The sequence below is a fragment of the Bison bison genome, unplaced genomic scaffold (genome assembly GCF_000754665.1).
Source record: "Bison bison bison isolate TAMUID 2011002044 unplaced genomic scaffold, Bison_UMD1.0 scf7180017864270, whole genome shotgun sequence".
Classification (NCBI taxonomy): Eukaryota; Metazoa; Chordata; class Mammalia; order Artiodactyla; family Bovidae; genus Bison; species Bison bison.
This window is the reverse complement of record NW_011494842.1, coordinates 8,050,940-8,062,111: the sequence shown is the minus strand read 5'-3', so window position 1 is coordinate 8,062,111 and position 11,172 is coordinate 8,050,940. Positions and strand designations below refer to the sequence as shown.

Genomic DNA, 11,172 nt, shown 5'->3' with positions numbered 1-11,172 from the left:
GTCCATGGGGTCGCGAAGAGTCGGACACGACTGAGAGACTTCACTTTCACTTTTCACTTTCATGCATTGGAGAGGGAAATGGCAACCCACTCCAGTGTTCTTGCCTGGAGAATCCCAGGGACGGGGGAGCCTGGTGGGCTGCCGTCTATGGGGTCGCACAGAGTCGGACACGACTGAAGTGACAGCAGCAGCAGCAGCAGTAGCTGCTGTTGTTGTTCCTTATAACTGAGCCCCCACTCCCGCCTCTCGTAGCCCTTTCTGTTCCTTTCAGGTTCTGTTGATGGATCGCAGCAACCCCTTCTCCAACATCCCCACCCCAACAATGAATTTCTCTCCAACCAGCCCATTGGTAATACTCTCACCAGGTCGCATTAAAGGCAGTTGTTTGTGTGTTGGATGGTCAGCTCCTTGAGGGCTGTCCTCTGATCATTCATCCCCAGCCACTAGACCAAGTGACGGAAAGGTACTGCAAGCAATGCCCTTTGCTCATGACTTTCTTTTTCACATACATTCCACCATAAAAGCGTAGTTAGAATGGGCAAAGGCCTGTTTTTTCCTGATGGAATTACAAATATTTATTTTGAAATTCTGAAAGTGAATTTTACTTTCCCACGATTATAGAGAACATGTGAAAGTTGACCATATGAAAGGATAATCTTGAAGCTAAGTTTCAGGATTTCACATCAATTGGGGTAATAGAAAATTGGGTTGAATTGGGTTGTATTTAAATATTTAACTCTTGGCTTTTAAAATACTTTTAGCACCTTATGTAAAAGAATCAGTGGATGGCTGGATGGATAGGGGTAGTATGGGGATGAAGGAGCTAGGTCAAAAGTATATTAACAGTGCCCCAAATTTGATCCTGATTGTCCAACTGAATAAAGATAATTAGCTACATTTACAGTGGTCTTCATACTTCACTGTGTACCAGAATCATCTGGAGGGCTTCTTAAAACAGACTGCTGGGCCATCCTCAGAGTTTCTGATTAATTGTGTTTTGTTAGGTGGGGCCTGAGAATTAGCATTTCCAACAAGTTCCCAGATGATACTATTGTTTGTAAGACCAAGTATGGGCTACAGAGATTAATTTCTATTAATTAGTAGTGAATCCAGATGCCCCAAATTATGTCACATTTGTAGAATATGAAAATGAAACCTTAACTTGTTCAGATCATGGCCCACCCACCTGAATGTTTTGTCTGATGGCAGGAAGTATTAGGGAATTTTAGGAATCAGTAAGAGACAGTCCCTCTTGTGTTGTGTCTCAGCTGAAGGGTTGTTATCCCATCTTCGATGACCTTCTTCTGAAATGCATCATCTTCTCCACGTTAACGTGCATCTGCCACTTGTCCGTAATGGCTTCTGATCATCATACCTTAAAGAGAAGGGTCGTGTTAGTGAAGAAAACAAGCCAGTGGGTTTTCTGTGAAGTCAAGAAAGACTAGTGGAACTGAAGAAATTCCAGAGATGACTAGTGGAAACGAAACAATAACTGAAAAATGTTTTCCCTTGCTGCCTTTAGCCAGTTATATGATAAGCCCTTTGAAGACAGCTTTCCACCTACCCCTCCTAGCCACTCAGACTGTGGTCCCTGAGTTGTGACTTGATTGCCTCTCAGTCAGACTACCATAATAGTAAAGGGCTCTGATGGGTCTTTTTGCCTCAGTCTCTCCTGTCTCCAGTGCTGTTCAGTAGAACTTTCTGTGAGGATAGATGTGTTTAATACCTGCCCTGTCTAGTTGCTAGTCCCTACCACACATGGCTATTGAGCCCTTGAAATGTGGCTATTGTGACTAAGGAATTGGCCATGCCACAGAGCGTGAGGCATTGCCACAAGTTTTCCTGACCAGGAATTGAATCTGGGGCTACAGCAGTGAAACAGCTGAGTCCTAACCACTGGACTGCCAAGGAATTCCCTCATTTTATTTTAATTAAGTTAAATTTAAGTTTTCGCAGGTAGCAGTGACTGCTGTACTGGTCAGCACAGCTCTAGACTCTACCATTGACATGATTCTTCCCAAAGCACGTCTGTGCATGTTACTACTGCTTCTTGAACATTTTAGATTGCTGAAAAGTCCAGGTTCAACCCAGCATTCAAGACACTCCAGAAATAGGCCTCAACCTTTTGGGTTTGACACTGCCTTTACTTAGACCTGTTGAATGAGTTGCCTTATATTATCTCTGTAATTTTATCCTGTTCTCTTCCTGAAATACCTTATTCTCTTACCTGCCTCCAGTTTAGCCAGAGCAGTTTAGCCATATCTCCCCAGGGAGGCCTTCACCTAGCTGGGGTTATCAATCTCATTCTATAGAACATCATGTGGCATTAGATGTGGCATCTGTTTTAGAATCAAAAAGACAGGGTTCAGATTCTGGCTCTGCTGTTTAATGGTTGTATGCCTGAGGAACTCACTAAAGTCACCAGTAAAATGAGGATAATTATTATCAGGAAAATAAATATCTATCTTTTGAGACTATGTGTGTGAAGAAACTGGCTATGGCCGGCCAGCAATACATGTTAATTTCTGCCTTTCACACCTCTAAATTCTGATAACACCATATTTTGGTATTTTTATTCTACTAAATTCAAGAGTCTTTGTCCTTTTGTATCCTTTGGGCACTTAGCATTCAGCAAATGTTTGTGGAACACTAAGTTAATTGACCAGGGCCTCCCTGGTGGCTCAGTGGTAAAGAATCCACCTGCCGGTGCAGAGACGCGGGTTTGATCCCTGGATCGGGAAGATCCCCTGAAGAAGGAAATGGCAACCCACTCCAGTATTCTTACCTGGAAAAATTCCATGGACTATGAAAAAAATTCCAGTGGGCTATAGTACATGGGGTCACAAAAGAGTCAGACTTGACTTGACAACTAAATAGCAACAACCATAAATTAATTGACCACAGGTGGAAAAGCATTCTTCAGTCAGAAATAAATGAAGGCCAAGACTGTATGTGGTAGAAATTTATAAGATTGTGAAAATTATAGCAGGCAAACTTACCAAATCCTAGTCTAGTAGAACATGGCTACCTTTTGAAATATAACTGATGTAGGTTGAAGACAATAATAAGAAATGCTTCTTTCCATAAGTCAATTGATGAGATATAATACCTCCCAAGGGTGTGACAACAGAAAAAATAAATGCTTTAGCTTTGAAAGAGGGAGAAATTCTTGAGGGATAAGTTATAATTTGTGATGGGAGGAGATGAGAATATTTTGTTTTTTTTAAACAAGGCTCTGGATCAGAGGTCACATACTGCTGGGTCAGACCGAATCTGGCCTGCAGAGGTGTTTTGTTAGATACAGACTGTGTTTTTAAAAATAGGTAAGGTGATTGACAACATTTCAAAGTCAGAAGATGTCACATAAAAATCTGGAATTATGGCTTCCCTGGGGAAAGATCAGATCTGGCCATCCTGAGCCCCATATCCCCCATGACAATAATTGCTAGAACGGAGTGGCTGCAGCCACCTTTCCCTGGCCCACTGCTTCCATTATGCTTGTCCATATGTTGCCTGCTTCCTGCCTGCTTCGTGGCATTTCAGAAACAAAGTGCTGAATTCTAGACTCTCCATCTAACCCAGGATGGCAGTTTTTTTACATTTTATTTTTATTGATTTATTGGCTACACTGGGTCTTCGTTGCCACCCATGGGCTTGCTCTAGTTGAGGCGAGCAGGGGCTGCTCTCTAGTTATGGTGCATGGGCTTCTCACTGTGGTCGCTTCTCTTTTTGCAAAGCACAGGGTCTAGGGCGTGCAGGCTCAATAGCGGTGGTGCACAGGCCCAGCTGCCCCACGGCGTGTGGAATCTTCCTGGACCAGGGATGGAACCCATGTCCCCTGCATTGGCAGATGGATTCTTTTTAAATTTTATTTTTAATTGGAGGATAATTACTCCACTGTATCATGATGGTCTCTGCCACACATCAACATGAATCAGCCACAGGTAGACATATATTCCCTCTCTCTTGAACCTCCCTTCCCATCCCACCCCTCTAGGCTGTCACAGAGCACCAGCTTTGGGTTCCCTGGGTCACACAGCAAATGCCCACCGGCTATCTGTTTTACATATGGTACTGTTTATGTTTCAGTGCTACTCACTCAAATCATCCCACCCTCTCCTTCCCCAACTGGGTCCAAAAGTTTGTCATTTATGTCTGTGTCTCCTTTGCTGCCCTGCAAATAGTATCATCAGAACCATCTTTCTAGATTCCATGTATTTTCATTAATATATATAGTATTTGTCTTTCTTTTTCTGACCTACTTCACTCTGTATAATAGGCTCTGGGTTCATCCACCTCATTAGAACTGACTTGAATGTGTTCCTTTTTTATAGCTGAGTGATATTCCATTGTGTATATGCACCACCACTGCTTTATCCACTTATCCATCGATGGGCATCTAGGTTGCTTCCATGTCCTAGCTATTGTAAATAGTGCTGTCAGGAGGATTCTTTACCACTGGACCACGAGGAAAGTCCCAGGATGGCAGTTTTTATAATCTCAGTGTAATAAGCAGGTTAATTAGGCTCTTTTAGTTGCTAGGAACAGATAGATTCTAGTCATGGAAGTTTATTGTAAGATTACATAGGAAAAGTAAGGAAGGATGGATCAGTATTCCTATGGGTGGGGTAAAGAAAGGCAAAAATGTTGCTTACGTTTTAGTGTATAGTTCTGTTTTTTTCTGGAAGACACAGAGTGCTAATTCTCTCAAGTAATACATTGTAAAGCAGCTCTTCCATCCCCTTCTGTATTCCCTAACTATACTCTCACTTCTTTATTGGATTTGTGATCATTGGTTTATAGTGTTATATAGTACATGCCTGCTACCCTGTTTTGAGAGTAAAAATACATTATATAACTATGGCTGAGTTACCTAACATTTCCAAAACCTCAGTTTTATCACCTGTATTCTTGGGCTTCCCTGGTGGCTCAGCTGGTAAAGAATCCACCTGCGATGCCAGAGACCTGAGTTCAGTCCCTGAGTTGGGAAGAGCCCCTGGAGAAGGGAACAGCTACCCACTCCAGTATTCTAGCCTGGAGAATTCCAGGGACTGTATAGTCCATGGGGTCGCAAAGAGTCAGACACGACTGAGTGACTTTCACTTTCACTTTCAAAAGTAGTATTAGGATTGTTGTGGGAATTAAAAGAAATAACTCATGAAAAAGTCTAGTGCAATGCTTGGTATATATTAAGTGCTCTATGAATGTTGTACGTGATGTTGATGATAAATATAGATCTACTTGTTTACATTTATGTGGAAGAATATTAGCTGTGTGCCCTTTTTATTATTCAAAAACACAGACGATCAAGAACAGTTACACTTTCTCCAAGAGATGGAACTATATCCATCCTCATTAACTCTTTCTTCTAATTCTTTTTAAAAGAGCAAGATAATAATACATATTTTTAAGGTTTGATATAACCCTTAGGAGGCTTCTCTGGTGGCTCAGACAGTGAAGCGTCTGCCTGCAGTGAGGGAGATCTCGGTTTGATCCCTGGGTCAAGAAGATCTCCTGGAGAAGAAAATGGCTACCCACTCCAGTGCTCTTGCCTGAAAAATCCCATGGACAGAGGAGCCGGGTAGGCTACGGCCCATGGGGTTGCAGAGAGTTGGACATGACTGAGTGACTTCACTGTCTTTCACTTTTCATGACCCTTAGAGATCATACGGTCAAACCATGTCATTTTACGGACAGGGAAACTGAAACTCAGTTTCTAAGAAACTTGCCCCCAGTTGTTTTAAAAAAAAGAAAAATCCAGAGTTAGAACTCCAGAATCCTGATATCCTGTGCCATGCTTTTTCTGCTGTGTTATAATGCCACTAACTAGATACTTGACCATCATTCAAAAAATATTTGTTGAGGGCCTACTAAATGTCACACAGTATTTGGGCCTGGAACAAAGTCCTGCCTCTTGGAATTATATTTTAGTGTGGGAAACAGACAGTGAACAAACAGACAAATACTGAGTCAGGCACTATTAAGTTTGGTGAAGAAAAGGAAAAGATAAAGGGATAATGATGGATGCTATTTAGATAAGAAGGGAGTTAGAAAACCCCATGTTGATCCCTTAACCTTTAGCATTTTCAATGAAAATTAGTGGTTATACTTTTGCCTCTTAATCTTTTCCCTGCAGCAGAACAACATATGAAGAAAACTAGGCTTTCTAGCCAGACATTTGGGTTCTAGTCCTGACTAAATATTCAACAGCCAAAGCTGTTTATACGTTCAAGCTTTGGTTTCTCCATTTGGAAAATGAGAATATACACCTGGTTTTTTTTTTTTTAATTTATTTATTTTAATTGGAGGCTAATTACTTTACAATATTGTAGTGGTTTTCGCCATACATTGTACACCTGCTTTTTTTTATAGGGTTGTTTTAGGTATAAAATTATACACTAAATGAGAAAGTTTTCTAAAATTGTGATGCATTATGTAGGTACACTTAGTCACTCAGTCGGGTCCGACTCTTTGTGACCCCATGGACTATAGCCCACCAGGCTTCTCTGTCCATGAGATTTTCCAGGCAAGAATACTGGAGGGGGTTCAGATGCCTCCTCCAGGGCATTTTCCCAAGACAGGGATGGAACTTGCGTCTCCTGTGTCTCCTGCATTGCCTGTGGATTCTTTCCCACGTTTTGTAGATATGCTACCATTATATGGAAATTTTATCTCCATAAAAACATGTCAAGGATCTAGATTTTTTTTTTTTAAATGTCATTTGTTCAATTTCTTTCCACTCTTCCAGGAACAATGCAGCCAGACAGGAGCTTCCAGAGTTTTGCCTCTAGGTACAGGCAAAGTTCTTTCACATATGATGTGAAGCGAGATGTGTACAATGAGGAAAACTTTCAACAGGAACACAGAAAGAAGACCGCCTCCTCTGGGAACGTGGACATCGACATCAGCACCGTCAGTCACCATGTGCAGTGCAGGTGGGTGTGTGCGGTCATTCAGCCGCGGCCACGCTGGCAGCCCCAAAACGACTTGCTGCCTTTGGTGCCTGCTTCTGTTTTCCTCTCCTGAATTCCTGTCATCAGAACCCCTAGCATAATTTCTCTTCAGTTGTTTTTTGTGGGTTTATTTTTTTGTGTGGTTTGTCCTCTATCGCCTTCTTTTGAAATTTTTATTTAATATCTTGTTTATGGCCGTGCCGGATATTTGTCGGTGCACAAGGGCTTCCTCTAGTTGCGGCCAGTGGGGACTGCTCTCTAGTTGCGGCCCGAGGGCTTCTCACTGCGGTGGCTTCTCTTGGTGTGGAGCACAGGCTCTACGGTCCTTGGGCTCAGTAGTTGTGGTGCATGGATTTAGCTGCTCCGAGGCATGTGGAATCTGTCCCCACCAGGGATCAATCCTGTGTCCCAGCATCGGCAGGCAGATTCTTAACCACTGGACCACCAGGGAAGTCTCTTGTATCACCTTCTTGATTGTAAACTTGGCATAAAGACCTTAGTTGTCCACCACAGCATCCAGGGATGATATTAAAAATACATTGTTTGATTAACCACCGTTGCCAGTCTCCTAACAATAACAACAAAAAGCAACCATGGTGGACTAATGAATGATGCAAGAACAACTATGTAAGTTCTATAGTTCAGGGGCTTCTAACCTGTTTTTGTGTTTGAACCTTTTAGCTATCTATCAGACCTAATGCACCTCTTTTCAGAATAATTTTTTTTAACATTTTTTATTGTGGTAAAATATATACAACATAAAGTTGGTCATTTTAACCATTTTAAAGTGTACAAATCAGCAGTATTAATGACATTCATGATGTTGTGCAACCATTACCGCTATTTCCAAAACTTTTTCATCACTGCAAACAGACATTTTGTACCTGTTAGGCAATAACTCCCCATGCCCCCACCTCCAGTCTCTGCTAACCTCTCTTCTACTTTCTGTCTCTCTGAATTGCCTATTATAGATATTTCATTTAAGTGGAGTCATACAATATTTGTCTTCCACGTGTGGTTTATTTCACTTAGCATGATATTGTAGCATGGATCAGTACTTCGTTTTATGGCTGATGATATTCCATTGTAAGTATAGACCTTGTTTTGTTTACCCATTCACCTGTTAATGGACACTTGGATTGTTTCCACTTTTGGGCTGTCGTGAATAATCCCACCATGAGTATTAGGCATAGGAGTATCTGTTTGATTCCCTGCTTGTAATTTTTCTAGGTATACACCTGAGAGGGGAATTGTTGGATCAAATGGTAATTTTACGTTTAATTTTTTGAGAAAATTTTTTTCACAGTTGCTGCACCACATTAGCATTAGCAAGTATTCCAATTTCTTCAAATCCTCTCCAATAATTGTTATTTTCCTTTTTAAAAAATTATTGTTATAGCCATACTAGTAGATGTAAAATGGTATCACATTGTAGGGTGTTTTTTGTTTTTTTTTTTTGCATTTCCCTAATAACTAAATATGATGAGCCTCTTTTCATGTGCTTATTGGTCTCTTATATATCTTTTTGGGAGAAATGTCTATTCCTTTACCCTTTTAGAAACTAGATTTTTTTTCCTTTTTGTTGTTGAATTGTAGGACTTCTTTATTTATTCTGGATACTAAACCCTTATCAGATATGTGATTTGCAAATATTTCCTCCCATTCTGTGGGTTGCCTGTTGATAGTGTCTTTTGGTGTACAACAGTTTTAATTTTAATGAAATTAGATTTAATCTATTTTTTTTCTTTTCTTGCTTGTGACTTCAGTGTCTTATTTAAGAAACTATTGTGAAATCCAAGATAATGAAGATTTTCCCCTATGTTTTCTTCTAAGAGTTTTATAGTTTTAGTTCTTAAATTTAGATCTTTGATGCATTCCGAGTAAACTTTGTAAGCGATATAAAGTAAGAGTCTGACTTCATCTTTCCCCAAATGGCTATCTCATTTTCCCAGCACTATATGTTGATGAGTCCATTCTTTCCCCATTAAGTGCTCTTGGCCAAAATATTTAAAAATGCATAAAATACATAGCATTATGAAGGAAACCAGTTATATTGAACTATAGTTATCAACATATAAAAAAATACAAAAATCATGATATTTAATAATTGTGGGTCTAATAACTGTAATTTCTAAGTAATGATGAGTATAAATTATATCTTAAGATATCTGCAGCAGTTTTACTGTAATGTGAAAATATTTGTGACTCTGTTGGTGACAAAGTCAAAACTCTGCTGATAACAACTGTGGTTTGTTGTCAACGTTCATAACTGAAGGAAATACTGCATTTCAGTTAGGAGGTTAGTGAAAATAAAGAAACCATTTTTCCTAAAGTCACTTACCCCCCAAATTTCCTCTAGAGACCCCTTGGTCACTACAGACATCAGGATAAAAACCCCTTGTGACCTGCATCATTATATTAAACCTAACTACTCAGACTGTCCTCACTCACACTGCACATTTGTTAGCCCCTGTCATCCCTTGGTTTCATCACCCACAGTTGGCATGTGTCAGGTGACAAGAGAGGAAGGCCTCCACGCAGCCCTGTTGCAGACCTTCCTCCCTCTGAGCCTCCTCCTTTGCCCATATCCTGCCTTTTGCAAGTTGTGGTCTTGGATGTCCCTTCCTGTCCTGTATCACAACGCTCATTTTTTCTGCTCCAGGATGGGTCAGAGGTTATATGACAAAGAGAGCACTTGGGAGCCGCATTGGCTTTGCTCTGTGAAAGCATAGTCTTTTCCTAATTTATACCTCATCATAAACAGGCCCTACCAAAGAAGTTTCAGCCTTATTCTCCTCCAGCTGCCTATCCTTAGACATTTAAATCTGACCTGCACTGCCTCCCATGGGCTTTTATAACAGTTCTTATTCCTTACTTCTAACGCACACGGTTATGTCTATTTCTGAATTTTAACCTGAAAGGTAGCCCAGCGCTGTGGCTAAGAGCAAGGGTCTGAAGCCAGATTGCCTGGTTTTGAGTCCCAGTCCTGCTGCTTCCCAACTGTGTGACCTTAAGCAAGCTATCCAACCCAACTGAGCCTCAGTATTCTCATCTATAAAATGGGGATGATAATAGCACCTACCTTACAAGGTGATTGTGAGGATTAGAGAGTATTTGTAAAGCAGCTAGCAAATAGTAAAAAAAAAAAGAAAAAAAATTATAATCTTTAACTTCATCTCTTCCTTTCTTCAAGAAACTTCACCTCTCCCTTCATTTTTTCCCTTTTGGTTAGCAACTGAAATACTCTTTCTCTTAGAGTGCTCCCTTGTGCTTTCACATCAACTCTCACCATCCCTCACTTTTAAGATGCCTTAACTAAGACCTAGATTCATGCTGAAGTGCTTATACTGTTCCTCCACCAACTTCAATTTCTATTCCTCCAGCTCTTTCCTTGATTCCCATCCATCTTAGGTCCTCATTATTCCAAGTCCATTTTATTTTTCTGGCATGCTAAACAGTTCTGATGACTCTCCCTAGAGTGGCGGGTCTTCAGTCAAATGGCACATGGAAAGGAAGGAACCCTGGACAAGATACGAAACAAATTGTCCCAATGCCGTGGTCTGCTCCCCCCGCCACCCACAGAGAGGGCCATAGTTGGAAAGCACACTCTCTACACCTGCCTAACACCCAGGGGTTCTCATAAGAATCACAACACGGGATTCTTTCCAGGGGCTGTTTCCAGGTGGCGCAGTGGTAAAGAATCTGCCTGCCAGTGCAGGAGGTGCAAGAGACACAGGTTTGATCCCTGGGTCAGGAAGATCCCCTGTAGTAGGAAATGGCAACCCACTCCAGTATTCTTGCCTGGAGAACCCCATAGACAAAGCAGCCTGGTGGGCTACAGTCCATGGGGTCACAAAGAGTTGGACGTGACTGAGCACCTACTAATGCACATTCTCTGAAAACCTATGGTCTTGCATTTGACCACTGTCAATAGGAACTGTAGTGGTAATAGAGTGGATAGAACACTGATTAAAAATCAGGAGATCTGGTTTCTAGCCCCAGTTCTGACCAAACATATTATTTCTTGGCAAAGATATTTACACTTATTTGACCTTAACTTCCTTATGGGACAGTAATGCTCATCGTTGTGAGAGACAAGCATGTTGAAATTTCTTCTTTTCTGAGCACACATTTTAGCCTTGCATACACTAAAGTTACATTTGTTGCTATGGTCAAATCCCAGTTATTCAGCTATAGTTCATACATGAAAAATCTCCAT

At 41.0% G+C, this 11,172-nt stretch overlaps 1 protein-coding gene across 1 annotated transcript in view; it reads left to right on the top strand.

Annotated features, from left to right (window-relative positions):
* Positions 1-6,748: 6,748 nt before the first annotated feature.
* SLC26A8 (solute carrier family 26 (anion exchanger), member 8) overlaps positions 6,749-11,172 on the top strand; it is an 81,195-nt gene continuing 76,771 nt past the window's right edge. The window contains exon 1 of the mRNA XM_010848651.1: positions 6,749-6,935. Within this exon, the coding sequence (XP_010846953.1) occupies positions 6,754-6,935 (182 nt within the window). The 5' untranslated portion in view covers positions 6,749-6,753. The remainder of the gene's footprint in view (positions 6,936-11,172) is intronic.